The sequence below is a fragment of the Xiphophorus hellerii genome, chromosome 8 (assembly GCF_003331165.1).
Source record: "Xiphophorus hellerii strain 12219 chromosome 8, Xiphophorus_hellerii-4.1, whole genome shotgun sequence".
Lineage (NCBI taxonomy): Eukaryota > Metazoa > Chordata > Actinopteri > Cyprinodontiformes > Poeciliidae > Xiphophorus > Xiphophorus hellerii.
The window spans coordinates 19,766,910-19,785,883 of record NC_045679.1 but is presented as its reverse complement, the minus strand read 5'-3'; the positions used below and the strand labels follow the sequence as shown (position 1 = coordinate 19,785,883).

General features: G+C 37.9%; 1 protein-coding gene across 4 annotated transcripts; it reads right to left on the bottom strand.

Annotated features, from left to right (window-relative positions):
* Window positions 1-103: 103 nt before the first annotated feature.
* On the bottom strand, window positions 104-15,647 carry hnrpkl (heterogeneous nuclear ribonucleoprotein K, like). 4 transcript variants are annotated; one of them, XM_032569367.1, is made up of 16 exons: window positions 15,528-15,647; window positions 14,158-14,261; window positions 13,475-13,572; window positions 13,297-13,353; window positions 10,028-10,071; window positions 8,676-8,748; window positions 8,275-8,388; window positions 7,869-7,997; window positions 7,415-7,722; window positions 7,070-7,123; window positions 6,211-6,244; window positions 5,201-5,216; window positions 3,324-3,356; window positions 3,131-3,198; window positions 2,870-3,039; window positions 104-2,293 (listed from the first exon to the last, which is right to left on the bottom strand). In XM_032569367.1, exons 2-16 carry the CDS (start codon window positions 14,222-14,224, stop codon window positions 2,263-2,265), a joined length of 1,296 nt encoding a protein of 431 aa, XP_032425258.1. In that variant the 5' UTR covers window positions 14,225-14,261; window positions 15,528-15,647; the 3' UTR covers window positions 104-2,262. The 4 variants fall into 4 exon arrangements, with proteins under 4 accessions (XP_032425258.1, XP_032425260.1, XP_032425257.1 ...); XM_032569369.1 differs by lacking the exon at window positions 3,324-3,356; XM_032569366.1 differs by lacking the exon at window positions 104-2,293 and having other exon boundaries at window positions 2,311-3,039; window positions 14,158-14,264.
* Between the last annotated feature and the right edge of the window lie 3,327 nt (window positions 15,648-18,974).

Below are 18,974 nucleotides of genomic sequence, written 5' to 3'. Positions count from 1 at the left end.
ACAGAGCAACAGGCAGACGCTTCACCTTTTATCATAATTTATCTCCTTACATATACCGTACTCCCCTAAAGAAACAAACAAAAACAAACACACGCACACCAACTCAGAGCTGTGACACAGACTTTATTTACTAAACACTTGGAGTTACTACAAATATCTGAGAGCAAATACAGAATTCATCACTTGTGGACTCGCAAAGCTGCATCCGCCTCACACAGAACTGCATCTTCAGGGATGCTTTCAAAGAGGAAAAAAAAAAAAAAAAGTCCAAAAATGAAAAACAAAAGTACACGAGTGAACAGATCTGAGACTGAGGCTACACAACAGCAAATTCATCCTTTCTAGTGACAGAAAACCCAATATTGATGAAAAAGTTGATTGTGTAATTTTTTTTTTTTTTACAGTAAAAGATTCAAAATATAATTCCGTAATCAGAAAACACGTAGGAAAGATTTAATTAGAAATACATTTGTAAATAACTAGATTCATTTGTCCCTTCACCAATTGTGCACCTTTACATTCCTTTTAACCTGTCTCATACCCACGCACATAAGCATCATTTAGTTTGTTTGTAGCTTTTTGTATATTACAGAAAGTCATGAAACACAACGACCAAAAGTGCAGGAACAAAATGGCCACACAGGCACACTTTGTATTTATAACTCTTTTCTGCAGTTTTGTTCTGACATTTTTATTATATCATCTTATATTTTTAAAATGCTGTGTTTTCAATAGCTTTAATATGACTTTAGAGAATGTTTATTTTTGTTAAGTTTGGCACAAAAGGGCCACGTGGCAAAGAAGAAAACCTGTAAGTCTGTTTTTGGCACTTTTTTCTTCCAAGAAAACATCACACAGTTTGGGCAGAACCAAAAGTCCTTAAAATTACAGGTTTTAAGCAAATACATATATATAGATATATACAAACCGTACAATCATCTTTCAAATAAAAGTAGATTTTCTTACAATTTTTCTTTTGCCTTAACAGTCTTTCACATTTATTACACCTTCAGACAGAAGACATGTTTGAAAAAGGTGTCATTACCAAAAAGCATTGGACTAGGCTGCTCTGCTAAAAACAAAAAATTAAGGCGTCAACAGTGTAAACCCTCCCAACAACAGACCAATCAAATAGTCTTTACATTTGCTTGATTGGTCTGTTTTTGTGGTAGATCTACATAGGAAATTTCACTGTTCCTGTGGTTGAATGTCTGAATTTCTTCCTGCCTCTTCTCTACTACTTGTTGCACACTGCCGATGAGCTGGCAGAAAAAAGGCTTATTTTTGTAAGGCATGTTGCCCTTACAAAATATGGAAGAATTTTTAAAAATATTTAGCCAATGTTTATAAAAATGTGATGATGCCCTGCATACTATTTTAGCAAAAGCTGAAAAAAATGCTTTTTTTGTTTTTAATAAAGGCAGATCAAATCACATATATTATTTTAATTTTTTTTTGTGTAGATATATTCATTGTGACATTTTCACACAAGGTCATCATACAGGCCCATGCCTAGTGTGTGCGGTGGGGTGTAGGAGTGAGCTGTCTGGGGTTTAAAATTTTTAAGCCCACATTGCTTATCAACCCAAAGACTGACTCCGAACAACACATCCATGCTTATACAGAACAAAGGCCCCATACACTCCTAACCAGTTTCTCCTCAGTACCCATTAAAAGCATAAAATGTAAAACCGAAGTTTTGCTCTCTGTGAAATTGAGAATACTATTGATTTCCGCTGCTCCAAAATAAATACTCTCCCCAAGCCCCTCAAACACCATCTAAAAAAAAAACACTTTTTACATATGGAGACAAGTGATGGAAAATGTAAGTTAATCAGTTATTTAACTTTACTCCAACAGTTTCTCAACCATTCAAAAACCAGTCATCTTTGCTAGGAAAGTGGTCTTAAAATTCAAAGGAAATCATAAAAATATCTTTCAAACAAGAACAGGAAAAAAAAAGTACATTCTGCTTGCTGTACTGAAATGCGGAAGATAAGGCCTAGGGCCGGTTCACAACACCAAACCTAATCACACAGATGGGTTACACACCAGTAGATAAAAAGAAAAAGAAAAATAAGATACCAGCACTGAATTATGGATTTTTCAGGCCTCCAAATAAAACCTGGTGTACACAGCGGTGGTGTAGCTGGAGACAGTTAAAGGGAAGGGACACATCTACCCAAAGCAGAGGAATGTTGGCTCTGAATAGAATGAGCAAACAGTATGGCAGCATGGCTTCACCCTCTCTTCCGCTTCCCTCTAGAAGAACCGACCGGAGTACTGCCTCACACTGAAACGGAGAAAATAAAAAAAATATATATATATTAAAAACACAGAAAAATATTTATAAGAGCAGCAGCACGACCCAAGTCGGGTTGGGCAGCTGTAAATACTGGATGCTGAAAACAGCAAGACATCCTTCACGTGGAGCTCAAGTTGTAATAAGAATACCAAGGTCAAGGCTGGAAATAAATCCTGTCTGCTGGAACTGACACGCCAACTCAGACCTGCTCAATCGTGGAGCGATGAGGAGGAAAGGAAGTAAACACACACACACACGTACTACCAAGTAATCTAATTACTGACTCAAATGATAAGATTTTGTATAGTTCATGCCCCAAATTAGCCTAGAGACCAGAATACTGTATATTAGTAAATATCTTCCTTAAGGTTAACTAGTTTGAACCAATAAGTAATTTTATGAATTTAAAAAAGATACCAATTATCCAAAAAATACAATCTTTTACTATAAATCGCAAACTACTACATTAAACCAATAACTTTTTATTCTACTGGTTCTACATGAACAGCATAAGAAGTGTCTCAGCTGCAGTGAGAGGATGTTGTTTTGCTTGAAGTCACATGCCTGTTCTGCAGTAAGTACTGGGCGTTCTGGATCTGGTCCTGTGTCCCTGTGATGGTGATGATGCGGTCCTCAGAGCCCTCTAGTGGTTCATCAATCTTGATGGATGCCCCAGACTCGTGGCGGATCTGCTTGATTCTCTGGCCGCCCTTCCCGATGATGGAGCCCGCCAGCTGCACGCCGGCAAAAAGGAAAACAGGTTTAGGAGCGCCAAAAGCATTTAATTTGTCTCGTAGGGTACTGCACTAATCATGTTCTACTTACATCTTTTGGGATGGTGACTTGCGTCGTGATGACTGGGCCTCCGATGTCACTGTACGATCCTCTGCCGCCTACAGAGAGAGGAAAGGACCTTTGTAGGAAATCTTTCTTTAACTGGGGCTTGCGATCCAGAACAAGCAATCCCTTTAGGTTAGGAAACAAGACTCTGGGACAGTACCGATCTATCCCAACTCACCAGATGGAAAGCGCTCCCAAGAAGAATTGTTGTCTTTGAAAAAGAACATTAAAAAAAGGAAAAACAGAAAGTGGAAAATGAAAATGCACCACAGGAAGAGGAAAGGAAATGCATCATGCGACAGCAACTGAGCAGTACTGCCTGAATGGTCAAAACGCCAGCGATGGTGATGTATCTCTAAAGAAATACTAAGCTTTGTTGGTCCAAGTTTGTCCTTTCATAGTAAATAGAAAAATAACAGTTGAAATTGTGCTGTGTAAATTAATACCAATTGTCTTTTTTTTTTAATCTACTGGGTTAACTAATTCACACTTTCACTATATCAATGGTAAATAAACATTTAAAGATATTGCTCAACTAAAAAAAAGAATTTTTTGCAACTAAAATTTCTACTACTACAAGAATAAGTGACTAATGAGGCAGCCAGAAGGGTTTTCACAGCAATACAGAATTAGCACTTGTTTTTTTTAATTCAATGCTGTTTTTTCTCTTCATTTAAACTACTTCCCAAACCAGTTCTTGGGAATCAATTAGCTGTGCCATGTTTAAAAATCTAAATGCCACTCAAGAGGAAATAGTGAAAGTGTAAAAACAACATCAACAGGTAAAACTTGTTTCTTACTCAATCCGTTCCACAGAAGCTTAATTTATAAAGAAATAGATATGGACAACAGAAACTAATTTCAGTCATCAGCACTAAGTACTGGGTGCTGTTTCTAAAGTAGAAATTTTTCAGGAGCTGAACTTAAAGCTAAAAAAAATTTAACATAAAGGAAGGAAAACATGAGGATTCCCGTACTCTGCTGCATGATCCTTGAGAAAATTTCAGTTTTTCAAAATGACATTTAAACAAAATATTTGAAACAGACATATACAACATGCATCTGAAAAAAAAAACAACATTCGACCCTTCAGTCTAGTAACTCCCACTCTCTTCTGTTATTCCTCCTTTAGGTTGACTTTGGTGTCTTTGCATTTGAGTTATGTTTGAAGACGGTAATAATCTGCAAGTTGATAAAGTTGAAGGAGTTTGGAAGTTGTTTCCCCCCCAAGTTCTTAGTCAGAAACAACACAGGAAGGACCCCAGAAATCAGTATTACAAATTGGAAAGTTGGAAGGCCTTCGAGCAACTCAGAATTAAATTACCAAGATGGCTGCCAGGCCTTTAAAACTTATATCATGTACAATCATGATTTATTAACATGAGATGGGGAAATAAACATTGATAAACAAATCCCACTGGTTTCCCCAACAGGAACATGTTGAATTCAGGTGGAACAATGAAATAACATTTTATTTTTTAGTGAGTCTTTATTTGGGTATCATCTTCAATCAGCCAGTCTTATTTCAGATTGAGCTTGGTATAAACCATAATTTAGCCATCAGTGGTAATTTTAGCTTTAGTAAACTCATTTTACTTTTGTAGTAAACTAAAACACTGACTCTAAAATAATTTTTAGAAAATATTTCAACACTTAAGTAAAAGATTTATACTGGGATGAAACAAGAATATAATTTCTACACAAACCCATTTAGCTTTTACATTTATAATTTTTTAAAACCCTGTCTTGTTTAATGACAAATATTTTAAATCTTCCAGGGGTATGAATGTTTGAGCTTAATATATGTGTGATAAAATAAAAAAAATAAAAAAATTAAACTCAACTTTAAGTCCAGAAGATCTTAAGATTGTCACTGAAATGTTTGCACATGCTCTGTTGAACAAAAAACATCTTGGTACTTCAAAGTGTGTAAACTTGTAGAGCCAAAAAACAAACGCTCTCTAGCCATTTCAAGGCCAAAGTGTGTAAAAAGGTAATAATTACCACTGATTAGATAAATAAAACTGCAGGATTACGATGAATATCAAAACTTACCGTAACCACCTCCACTCTGCATTTCAGGATCACATGAGAGGAGGGAAAGAGATGAAATTTACAAACATTAATAAGGAATCAAAATACATGTTAAGCTTTCAGTAATAACACAAATTATAAACTAAATACACATATGCATTATATTACCAATTAATATGGCTGTAGCCAAACTCTTTGATGTCTCACTAGGGTTATGTCATTTTTTTTTACCTCTCTTTATTGTACAAAGTCAATGTTACATATCTGAAGACACTAGGCAATACTTCGCAAACGCACAGCTGGAATCAAGCATGTTTAATAAAAGCTACTTTGAGTTCAAGACAGTCAAGAAACAAATAAAATAGATATAAGAGATAAGAGAACTTAAAAAGAGATACGAGAACTTTTAAAAGTTGTCCTATCTGACCAGTGTATGTCTGGGAGGCTAATAAATGCATAGACAGTAATGCACACAAATTTGTTTACTCACATTAGGACATAAACTTGACCAATTTGACACTGATTTGTGTTTCAAAGACAAAGACAGATTAACAAGCAGCCAGCACTAACCTAACTTGTATTGTAATCCAAATCCTAGAATCCGTATTAATGCTGAGACAACTAGAAGCAAGTCTGCCGTTTTTAAATAATATTTAAATCTCAAGAGTTCTCCCTTTTTATGGTCAAAGTATTCGTCTGCCCTCTTTTGCTTGCAGCTAAAACCTGCGGGGAACCACTTCAAGAACTGCTCTGGTTCAATTGCTCGCCTGGTGGATCTCTGGACTGCATACTCAGTTACTCAGTGGTAACCACGGAGACAACTGTTGCCAGGCAACAACAGGTCTACATGAGTGTGCATCCAATGTGGAGGGGGAAAAAAAGCAGCCATATCAGAGCCAGTGTGCTGAACTACACTCAGAAAAGGAAATGCAATCATCATCTGAAAACACAACTCACAGGCAGAGACCACAAAGTCTTTTGAGGAAACAAAAAAGCAAGTGAGCCCTGAAGCTGCAGCTGATTACACTCACCATGCTGTCATAGCGGTCTCTGCCTCTTCTTTCACTACAAAACAGGAAAAAAACAAAGTTGTTAATACAGTTTGACCCAACAGGGGTTTTCCACCAAGGTGCTCCAGACCAAGACTGTGTGCTTTATATCCTTCTAAATGGTCTTTTACAAAGACAACAGACTGTTAACTGGTTGGTTTTTGCACATTAAATGTCTGATCCTCGCTCTGTTTCTGAATATCTGTAGAGCATCGCAGTGCATGGGGACATTGCACCCACTACAAATGGCCAGGTTTACAATTTTTGGGGAAATTATTCAATCTCAAAGTTCACATTGAATTTTTGATATTTACACAGCAGTCAGACCTCTCTACAGAATGACTGTATGGACTGATGGTGCATGGATGGATGGATGAACTCACAATGAATGAATGAACACAAACCTCTAAGGGGATTTTTATTTGAAATACTATAAAAAGTGTAACAAATGCTCGCTAAAACGAGTCAGCGTTTCCAAACATTACAAATCTGAGCAAATATATCTGATTCCCAACTGACATTTCTAAATATACACAACATTTCAAGAATGATTTGCAAACACCAGCAGGGCATACTCAAACATCTGATACCGTCATCAATAAAGCCACAAACGGCATTCATAAATTCAGTCGAAAACAGCAACTACAACTGAATTTCAGTAAGTAGCAGGAGATGTTGAAACAGTTACTGGAAATAAAAAGATTTGGTTCCAAGCAAGCAGTGACACTGGTTGATTTATTGGAGAAAAAAAAACAGGTACTTTTAAACCACAGATGTGCTCTTTTCTAAATTCTGTTAAGCTCTAGAAATAAATTTAAAGCTTAACCTTGGTCTTTCTCACCTTGGTCTGTCATCCATGCTGCCATGATAGCTGCCATGTGAAAACCTGTCTCCTCTGCAAATAATATAAGAAAAAAAACAGATGGATGTGAGGTAGAGATGTAAAATAATTTATAAAGACTGAACAACTCCACTGTTAGATGTGCTTTTAAAGCCTCAGTGTTATTTTATGTTGCTGGTTACTAAATAGTAGTCTTTAAATTTTCAAAACAAACTTTTGATGTACAAATTAATCATCTACAGTAAAAACTGCCAAAACCAGTCAAGTAAAGTTAGCAAATTCATCCAAAACAATTTAAAACCTAACAAATTAGGATTGAAAGCATAAAATCTGCCCAATTCTCACCCTCCTCTTGGCGGCGGGGGTGGCGGGAGAGGCAGGTTACGCGCTCGGCTGCCCCCTCGTATGCCCCTGCTAAGCGGCGGTGGAGGACCCCGGCGAGGGCTCATGTCGTCATAGTCCCTTCTGGAGGGAGGCAGAGGTCTGCTGCCACGTAAAGGAGGCAAGCGCTCAAAACCGCCGCGTACGCGGATGGGAAATCCACCCATGGGTCGTCGGCCCCTATCCTCAAACAACATGGTGAAGCCACCGTAGTCATACGTCTCATCATAGAAGTTAGGGTCGTAAGGCTGAGTACGGCCTTTAATCGGTGCCTGCAAATTGAAGAAAAATTACGGGAAAATTATTCATCAACGTTGGAGTACATCGCATTCAAAATAAATGTAATGTTCTATAAGTCAAGATGTGTCGGTATTAATTATTTTTAGCGTATTAATAGCAATTGATAGCGTAGATTTACCTCTGATACTAGCTCCAGGATCACTTTTATGCATTCAACCACACGTTCTGGTTTTCCTCCCACTAAGACGACCCTGTCGGTAGAGTGTGGACAGCACTCTTGGAACAACTTGATGGTGGTCTGGGTGTTCTAGTACACACAAAGTATTTTTTTCCCCCTTAGTTTCTCACATTCATATTCTGACTCCACACAGTCCAAAAAAACCTTTCCTAATGAAATGCAGAAATGCACTAGAACTTGTCTGAGCAGTAGCAAACAAAACGTCTTTTAAGATGAGTTTGTAGGAGGACCAATGTGCGAAACAAAGGGCAAACACATTTCCAAAGTTAAAGAGTTGTCTTTTTTTGTTTTTACTGCTCGGCTGTTAGTGCAGAGGATTAAATGGTTAATCTGGGCTGTGTCCTACCTCTCTCAGCTCCTTTATCTTAGCACCTTTCACTCCAATTATCCCACCAGCCAAGCTCTGATGGATCAGCAGGCGAAGCTCACAGTCAAAATCAATCCCACTGTAATGTTGGTACTAGAAAAACATAAGAACAAAAACAAAGTTCTTTGCTTAGATATTAGTGTAGCAGTTGTGGAAAAATATATATTTTTGAAATGCATAAAAAAGTTAACATTTGATGCAAATTATTGCTTTACTACATTACAATTTTTCCAAATTTATATTCATTTATTTGAATATATATTTAGCTTAAAATCATTAATGTCAGACTATTATTTATTTAATAAAGACATTGGGTTAACCTCTGGAAGCTAAAACGACACCACTGTTTACTTACACACAACGCTGACATAACATCTTACCTCCTCTAGTGTTGGTATGATTTTCAGTAGAATCTCTCCAATGGTGTCGATACTGGCACTTACACTCAGGATCCTGTCAGAAACCAATTCGGCAAACAGGAATAAATGAATTACAAAAACAAACACCGAAAAACGGAGGAATAAACCTGACATAAGATACAGCCCAGCAGACAGTCCTGAACAATCTAATAAGTCGCTTTAAACGAGTGCTTAATTTTCCCCAACTCTACACTGACAGCAGTAGACATGCACTGACTCCCTTACTAATTTCAAAAGTAAGAGAAGCTTTACGAGGACAGGGGGTTCCAGAGCGTCTCAGGAAAAAAAAAAAACAAAAAAAAAAACACGTGAAAGTGGCCACACAGATTTTGGGTAAGTGGTGTAAGAGCGAGAAACTTCTTCTATAACCATCCCACCACCAGGAAGTTGGGGAAAGAGAAAGTCATTTGAAAACAGCTTGCCATTACAGCTGCACCACCAGCTCACCGTCTCATTGTGACCACGAGGTTGGGAAAGGGGGGAGAGGGAAGGTGAGGGGAAGAGAGCTAAGGCGCCGAGGTGAGAGCAGACGAGGTGGGCAGTAGAAAACATTAAAACAGCAGAGGGGTTGGGGAGGGGTTACCAAGTGCTTTGTGGCACAGAGGAAGAGCAGGTTGGAGAGGGGAAGGGTGATGTGACAGGTGACAGGTTTGATAGGCAGATCTGATCTGATGTAACCTAAGAAATTCAACAGAGGGGGGGGGGGATGCAGCAAAATGGAATCAAGAGACATCAATGAAGTGACAAAGTGAAAGGGCGGCACCTCCACAGGAAAGCAAGCTCTCTTTCTCTTCTCTCTCTCAGAGATCATGGGACGGTAATGGTGGAAACAGTGTGGGAGAGTGAGGGCAGAGGAGAGTGGGAGGTTGGAGGCAAGGGGAAGGGACCAGAGGTGGGTCACAGAAGACAGAGCGAGGGGGGGGGGGGGGGGGGGGGGGGGGGGGGGATTAAAAAGATGCCTGCTTTTCACAAATTTTCTCAGAGCAACAAATAAACCATCCAACTTTAGTGTCGCTGAGTATAAAACACCAACTACTTTGTAGTGGGCTGTCAGACAATTTCCGCATGATTGATTAACTGTAATGACAGAGAGTCCAACTTAATAGGAAATGCTTAAAAATGGACAAAAAAATTCAAGGAACAATACATGTCTTATAAAGAAAGGAGGGGGTGTTTGGTGAAGGGGAAGGGAAGGGGGGGTTGTAAAGTGTCATGTATATAAAAATGTTCAAATGGAAACAGAAGGCAGGCTATCAAAGACAAGTGTTTCACTGTTCTAATCAGGCAGTGAGGCAATAACTGGTGGGACATACCGCTCTGGGCCACTGCTGTCTGGGACTGATACACTGGCATTGTACTGCATGGACCGAGGAGGAGGTGGTGGTGGTGGTGGTGATGGTGGTTGTGGTGGAGGAGGTTGGCATTGGGCAGGGGCATTCAATCACATCATGTCAAGTTAGGTGCCCGAATAAGGAGGGGCACAGTTTATGGGCAGGGCCGACCGGGAGTGTCAGATGGCCGAGCGGTCGGGTTTCGTTCGGGGGCGGGCGGAGGTTGGGCCAACGTCAAGGTGGGCAACGCAGGAGGGGCATGTCGATCCGGTACATGGGCAACGGAGGAAGGTGGCCAAAAGTAAGAACAAAAACAAGTAAAAGGAGAAGGGAAGAGGGGGAGAAGGAATACAGTTTTAATTGAATACACGCCACACTTTGTCCCAAAACGTGATGAGAGAAACTGTGAGAGTGAAGGAGAACAGGAAGTGTGACCAGGACAGAGATAAGTTTTAACAGGCAATATGAAGGAGCACATTGGTCAAGTCAACAACGCAGAGAGAAAAAAAAAAAAAGATGTTCCAATAGGGCTGTTAGAAATTCCCAGTTTAAAAAAAAAATACCAATGTGAGCAATATCTAGAATTACTGTAGCTTTAATTAATGGGGGGGAGGAAACTCAAGCAGAGCAGTTTAGCAGTGACTCTCTGGTAGAGGTTGACCGATATTATCGGCCTACCGATCAATTGGCCAAAACTTTCCAATTTTTAAAAGTATCTTCATCAGTCTTGATGGCGCAGACTTTGTTTTTTGTTTTGTTTTTTTAAACAGGCAAATCTTCAAACAAAGCACAAATCTGTGCCTTGTTTCCACATAGTTGATAAGGTAATGTGCAGAGAGTCCCTCAGTCAAAGAGCTGCAGTTACACATGACAATGATTATTAATCTGTGTGCTGAGTATATTTATATCTATATTTATTTAGTTAAACAGAATATGTTTTTAGGGGAAACTGTATGTATAACCTTTGGATTCATGGCAAAGCATTCAGATTGTAAACTGTAGTTTTAGCCAACAGTAGCTACTCACCGGCATTTGGTCTCAAAGTTAAATCACTATAAACCTTCATACTGAAAGGTTATGTCTTTCATAACCATTTTTTAAGCTAAAGAAACGAGTGTCACTAAATCAAAACTTTGCTTTAACGTGTTGTGAACGGCCCATGCAAAATCTTACTGGTTTAATGTCAGGTGGAGCGGCTGCCGCACAGTTGCTTCTGTGCAAATTAGCAAGTTGACAGAGTTCATGGCCTCTGTTTGCATACTGTTGAAACTGGAAGTTTACGTACACAGAATAAAAACAAAAAAAAAAGACATACAACTTTTTTTACCCTCACTGTCTGAACTTAAATCAAAGCTACAACCGAACTTCTCTTAATATCTAAAACAATTGGGCAGGAAGTTAAACTCCAGCCGCAAATGGGTCTTGTAAATGGAAAATGACCCGGATTATACAAAGTGGTTACAATGTTGCTTAAAGACAAAGTCAATGTTTTGCCCTGATCTCAATCCTATGGAGAAGTTGTGGGCAGATTTGGAAAGGTGTGTATGAGAGAGGCATATTCCTTCTTATATTATTGGGGCATTTAGCAAATATGAAGTTTTAGTAATAACTAACTAAAAACAGAGAAGTTTTGACTGATTTAACTTCAGACAGTGAGAAAAACAAAGTGTGTCTTTATTAGGTGGATGTAAACTTCCTCTTTCAACTGTAAACTGATGCGTCTGTTTTGTATGTGTAATTATTGCCTGCATGTGCGCATCACTGGTGGAATGACAGCAGAACTTGTTCACAGCTTTGGGTATGGAAAAATTAAACAAAGTAGAACGTGTCTTCCTGTGTTGTAACACTGTTAACTTGGTACCAAACACACTACTGTTAGGTATAATGTGTTTGTACAAACTCTAGTGCTCTGTCCACTGCACCACTGTTATTTATGAAGGTGGAAAACCTATTGTTAAAAAGCTTATTAGTATGGACTGAAGATGTTGCTGACAACGGATGCCATAAATGCAGATTGTAGTTTGGATGAGAGCAGGGGAGACTATGTTTCAGTTACTGACAAATTTGACTAAATACAAGAATTGTGCTTTGCGCATTGAGTTTCATTCAATCACATTATGCAAGTCCTAATCAATGCTATTTCCTCTGATGTTTTCCTTAATGTTTATGTAGAGGAAATTTGAGCTAAAAATGCTTTAAGAGTTGTTTTAAAGGGGGGGGAAAGTAACAGAGGAAGATGTATAGTTTTTGTTTTTTTCCTTTAACTAAACTTGAAAAATTCAGCACATTTATTTTGGGTCCTCAACTTGAATCATACAAGTTATGTTTTAAGCAAATTAATAAAACAGTAATCTGTGGGCACCTTTAAACTTCTCCTTTCCTATATGAATTGTATTACAGTAGGGGAAAAAAAGCTACCAACTTAAGGCTCTTACGTCATCCCACTACTAAACCGATTACATGTGAAAGAAAATGGCAAATTTTTGATCAAATGTTTAAAAAAAAATTTTAAAAGGGGGAAGAATCACAAATAATCTACGTCACAAAACAAAATAAACCGTCTCAAAAATCTGCAATCGACACTTTAAAATTGGTATCGGTAATAGAAAATCTCGTATCGGTCGACCTCTACCCTCTGGTCTCAGTGATGCTTTTTTGTAGAACTGTGCAGTGATTCTTGATGACAGATGATCAAAGCCAACAAACAAATTTTTAGCTGCTTTTATAGTAGCCCAGATGCTAGAATGTACTAACTACTAACTTTCAATCATTCTTCAACATATAAAACTCAAGAATAAATAAAATACCCCAGTCACACCTGGGAATTGTTTATATTTTGTCACATCCACAATTTTTTATGCATTTATCAAGAATTAGAATTTCTATGTAGGTTAAATTTTAATTTGTGGTTCTTTCTGACTAGAGCATTTCTGTCTTTTCAACTAAACTGGATTTTCTTTTTCAACAAAGTGAAGGAGGCTAAACACAAATGCACTCCTGATTTTTCTGATTAATATTGATTTTTTTTTATTATTCAGAATTTCTTTCCACTCCATATTTGTTCAGGTCAGTCACATAAAATCCAAGTAAAATACATCAAATTTTGTGACAAAAAAATGCTACTAAATGTGACAATATTTTTCTACAGGCTGAATAAGACTTGTGTAGAATCAGCACTAAAGGAAGAATAAGAAAGCTAAAGTTTTCTGAGTGCAAATATACATGAAGACATTTTTTATCTATTTACTCACGTCTGTGCGAAGAGCTTTTATGTTCTTGCCACCCTTTCCAATGACGGCTCCCGCATTCTGTGAAGCAAAGCAAAATACTTTGATCACCGAGGGAGAGAAAAAAATAAATAAATAAAAATGAATAAATCGCTATGTGGCCCAGCAAATAGCAGGGGCTCATGATATGATCTCTGATTACTTTGCTCTGAAGCAGAACACGCAGCTCCACCATCTCATCAATGTTGCGTGAACGTTTGAAGGCCTGCTCCTCGTCCATGTCCTCAGCAGGACGTTTACCTGAGACAGAAGACAAGGTCAAACCCAAAGCATGCAGCAACCTCCTAAATTATGCACTTACAGAAATAAAAGATGAGCTTTTTTTTTTAGTTTACTTTTTAATATTTCATTTGGAAGAATCATAAGTTAGAATGTTCTCCTGATTCACTGTGGAAGCGCTATAATAAACCAAATTAATATTAGCAAAATAATCCTCGAATGAGCAAAGTCTACAGCATATTCCACCAACACCAAGTACACTTCAGTAGCCAAATGCAACTTGGTCTACATCCAGAACCAACATGTACCCTTTCTGAATTAAAACATGGGCAGATCTGCTCTGGGCCCACAGAACAGCAGTTTCCTGGACAAGAGGATCTCTCAACCATCTGACATGACCACATGGCAAGTTATCCTGGCCAGAAATGTTCTTTTCTCATGATTATAATTTTAGTCTTCAGCAAATCAACTGGCTGACGGAAATCTAAAAATTCATTGCTGGCTTTAAAACCGGGTGGGGTCTGGATACTTCTCAATGACGATATTATTTTGGGCAGTTCTAATGCGCAATAATAACGTGTAAAATGAAGATATGTAAGACCTCACCATTAGTGTCAGTGTTGCTGAATGAAATATCTTCGTCCTGCTGTTCGCCCTTCATTTCCATTGTCATGAGTCTGCAGTGAAAAGCAAACTGGTTCTTCCTGGATCTGCTAAACAGTAAGAATAAGCTTAGGGCAGTGGAATAATGTATGCTTGTTAACTAAACTGTGCACATGATTGAAGCAAAAAAAAAAGGAAATCTAGTGGTTAGATTGTTGCTCAAACACTACATGATGAATGCTGTAGTTTCATGTTTCTTTTTCAGATTATTAAAATGGTCAAAGAAATTTCCCTTCATCGGTTTTGGTGATCAGCAAGTCAAATCCTGAAAAATGTGCTTCCTTTTTTCAATAGTATTCAAAAGATTTTGTCAACCAACAGAACATTTATTGATGCATTTTTTTTATTTCATAAAAATAGTTTTTATATTTGATTCAAGTAGAAAAAATATTTCTATAGGACAAACATGTGTCACGTTTGTCCTCAGAAAAAAGTTTGATTAAGCCAAAATTGAATTTGCAGCTGATACTTTAAAGAAAATTGGAAAAAATCTGTATTGATCAGGAAAAGCCTCTCTATTTTTGTAGTTTAGTTACTTTGGAGAAAATAAAATGCTTTATAAAGAATAGCATAAGCACATTCTCCATTAATAAAATTAGCCCAGTAAGCACAACAGTATGCCTTTATCTGCGAGCTTAATTACACCTTACGTGTTTTCCTACTGTCACATATTAAACATGCCTGCTGGTTTATAATAAAACACAATAATCCAGGAGGAAGAACATGGACTTTAGCCTTAAAGAGACTGAGTGTTTCCAGCATACACATACTACCCTCCTACGTGCTCTTCCCACAACTGAGGACTATACATTTTTGCAGAAGCATCACTCCTAAGCAGAGGCCTGCATAAACACAGCTAGGACGTTATGCTACCCTTGGCTTTATAGAGCAGCCCCGGTCATGTTTGCACAGGTCCTGTCCAGAGAAAGGAAAGTGCCTGCAACAATTTTGCAGTTTGTGTGCATAACTCTCTATGAATAGGATTTTAATGTTGATAAAAACTATAACTGTAGATTGGGAGGGTGTCATTTGAACGAGAAACGTATTTTCCCCCCGGATTTTACAAAGCCTGTAGCAGTGTTGACATTACTTTCCATGCTAGCAGCTAGTTAGCCAGCTAGTGGGTCTGTGCGTTTTACGAGGCGCCAGCTAGTGTCCACGTTAAGACTGGCCAACATGCACGACAAGAAAATAAAGACAGCAGAGCAAGCACGTTAAATTACCGTCCTCCAAAAATGTCCAATATTCAGACCAAAAGCAAAGGAGGTAAAATCACGAGCTACTATCAAAATGTAACCTTTATAAAAACAGACCTGCAGCCAAACCACGTTCACCGCGCTCCTCTAGCGTCGCCTCGCCCTGAAAAATATGTGGATAGGCTCGATTTGCCGACCTTCTCCCGCTCCGTCTCTTTGCACACCCTTGTCAAGACAGCAGGGATGGGCGGAGTTAAGACTAAATTCATCTAGGAACTGATAAGCCGGTTATCCCCGTGCAGGAGCGATTTGGTCAATTTGATCTATTATGAGAATCTTAATTTGACATGCAACATTTAATCCGTCTTTGGTGCAAAATAAAGACTTTAAAAAATGTAAACAACAATTTTGGGGAAAAAAAAAATAAAATCCCCTAAAAAGTGGTAAAACTCTGGGGGGGGGGGGGGGGGGGGGGGGGAATTTATGTTTGGCAGCATTGCTAAAATATACAAATCAAATTGTATGTAAAACACAACTTGATGATGTGAAACAGGCTTGGGGGATTATTAGAATCAAGGTTTACCCAGGTAAACAGTTTCCACTTGAACAACACACATTGAAGTCCAGTTAATGGGAGGCCAAGGAGGGCACTGAGCTGGCTGGAGATGACATCAGCTGTAAGAAGTAAATTTGAAGTAAGGCAGGGTAAGATAATTGTTGCTTTTCTGTTTTAAATCACATTATGCATCCTTGCTTTAGATTTTATGTATTTACCGTCGTAATGGGATATTTTGACTTAAGGTGAACAGACAGTGAGAATTTTATTCCAATCTGCCTAATGCACACACAAAGGTTTTACTGTTAGTACATGAATCAACATCAGCTTTGTGGCATAAAACAAATAAAATGATTTGATCTAAAAGATGACAAATGTAACATACTTGGTAGTTTAGATTGGGTATTAGTGAAATCACAGCTCCATGTGAGATTTAGGACAAGTGTGCCACCAGCTGGCTTAGAGATGAGCTCAGAGATGGTCACAGGAGGCGTTGCAGGAGTGGCAATAAGCAAAGGTTTCTTTAGCTTAGAAAGGGCAAGGCATGAAAGAAATAAACACTATGGTCTGATGTATTTTGTACAAAGTATGCTTTTATGTATTCTTACATTTACTAAACTATTATGGAATGCTTGGTAGATTTAAACAAAATAGGCCAATCCAGGAGGAATCCATTGCTTTTATATTAAATATTCTTATCTATTTAATTACATGCTAAACGTTTAGTACTAGGGTAGGGTTTAATTTGTTTATTTTTTGCTTTCTAGCAATATAAGTTTGATGATATGATCAGATCTGAGGTCATAACTTCAACCCAGTGCTCCTCTTCACACTTACTGGAAATCCTGAGTTCCAATGAGGTCAGATTTGGACCTCATTCTTGCAGGGTTGTATTCTCCACATTCCTCTCAGATATTGCAAAAATACATCTCTCTCTCTTTCTCTTTCTCTCTGCCTCTCTTTCTGTCCATTCTATATGCTGGGGTTGCCATGGAGACAGATATAAATCAGTTCTTGATGTTTCTCATAAAAAAAGGGGAGAGAAAAGCCAGTGTACATATTTTCATCTGCAACCATAGCGACACTTGATATTGTCAGTGCTATTTGTTAAAAAGCAAGTCACCATAGCGACACTAACCATCCAGACTGTGTCATGGATCATTTGTCCCAGCTGCCTCCTAATCGTGTACGGGAAATTTAGGAATCTGAATAACATTTTTATTTGGTCACTTTGAAATATATGATTACCTAGATAGTTTGCTGCTCAGTGATAAGTGGAATTAATTTTATTATGGTGAATGTGACAGATACTGTAGATTTTGTAGGATGGATTCTGCTGTGTAGGTTGATCTCAGTATATTAAAATATATCATCAAAAAGTTAATTTCTTTATGTGATTCAAATCAAAAAGTGCTTCCTGTGCATTACATAGGTTCATTTCTTAAAGATTGATATATTTCACACTTTTATTGTTGTTATTTTGATGATGATGGCTTAGAGATAATAGACACTCCATGTTTAGTTCATAAGAAAAATAACATTTTGGACATGACAGTTGTGTAGCAGAAACCCTCAAGGAGGATAGCTCTCAAAAGGTCATTGTTGAAGACATACCTGTAAATCCACCAAGGATTGGCTGAGAATTATAATGAAAAGCCCTAAGCTGAGTCAAAGCCCAGATCTGGATTTCAATGCGATGTTTAGGAGAGATTAAAAGCAGCCTATACATGCAAGAAGACCTCTCCAACATTTCACAGCTGATAATCAGGGATAGGGCAAACTTTTGTTAGACTAAAGTGACAAGCTGGTACTTTAGAAAAGTTCAAATACACTGTTTTATACAATTGATGTAAGTGTAAAACAAGATTAAGGTTCGTGTTTACCTATGGTTAAATTTCTTTCTTGTCCTGAAATGGTCTTTTGCTAAAAACAACTTCATAATAAAGTATCCTATTGCGCTTTTCAATATCGAGCAACATTAATGTGTGAAAAATACTTTTTGTGCATTACATAGGTGTGAAAAATACTTTTTCACACAATATTCTAATTTTTGGACAAACTGAAGAAGAGTTTGTTACTAGCTGTATATCATAATTTGGCCAAAACAAGTGCTTGAAGTACACTTCATTAGATACACGTTTCTACCATCTCTTATGTGTGTGACATTGCTTTTATTCTTTGTGGCATAGATTCAACAATGTGCCTGGAAAAAATACTCAAGAGATTTTGGCTCACTTTGATATGATAGCATTATGCAGTTGAAACAAGTTTGTCAGCTAAACATTCAGGAAGTAATTCTACCATTAAACCACATCCCCAATGTTCCCTGCTAGATTGAGATCTATATAAAAAATAGATAAATAAAGTGAACTCAGTGCCATACTTATTATTTATGCTGTGTGGCACAGTGCGTTATGCTTCTGGAAGTATAGTCAGCAGAGGACTGGTCATAAAGCTATTGACATAACAATATTTTGTGAGACTGTGGTGTTTAAGCGATCTTCAAATTGGAGAAAGGCACCAAAGTGTTTCAAGGAAATCCCTCACACTATTGAACCTCTACTGCCAGATATGATAAATCCATACCTTATGTCTTAATCTATGTTGTTTATACCAAATTCTGAATACTGCTGCTGAAATTAAGACTCATTGGACCAAGAGATGTTTATGCAAATTTTTTTTTGTCCAAATTTGGTAATTCTGTCCTTAGCGGACAGGAGTGGCACCTGGTGTGGCCTTCTGCAGCTTTCGTTAAAGTGCTGCAGGGTTTGACGTGCTGTGCATGAAATGGTGTTCCACATATCTCGGCAACGAGTGTCAAACATTTCCTGTTAACCTAAGAAATTGCTGGTCAACAAGTTCTAAAATACTCAGACCAGCACGTCAAGCACCAACAAACATAACACCTTCAAAGTTGCTTAAGTCTTTTTTTCTCCTCATTTTGATGCTCAATTTGAACTGAAGCTGTCAGGATCTGTGTTTTTCTGTGTTTAGTTAGAGTTTTTTGT

Coding starts and splice junctions, on each gene's coding strand:
- hnrpkl (XM_032569366.1), bottom strand. CDS start 14,224: ATGACAATGGAAATGAAGGGCGAACAGCAGGACGAAGATATTTCATTC. Junction 13,573..14,157: donor CAGCAACACTGACACTAATG/GTGAGGTCTTAC, acceptor CTTCTGTCTCAG/GTAAACGTCCTGCTGAGGAC. Junction 8,389..8,675: donor TCATACCAACACTAGAGGAG/GTAAGATGTTAT, acceptor ATGTTTTTCTAG/TACCAACATTACAGTGGGAT.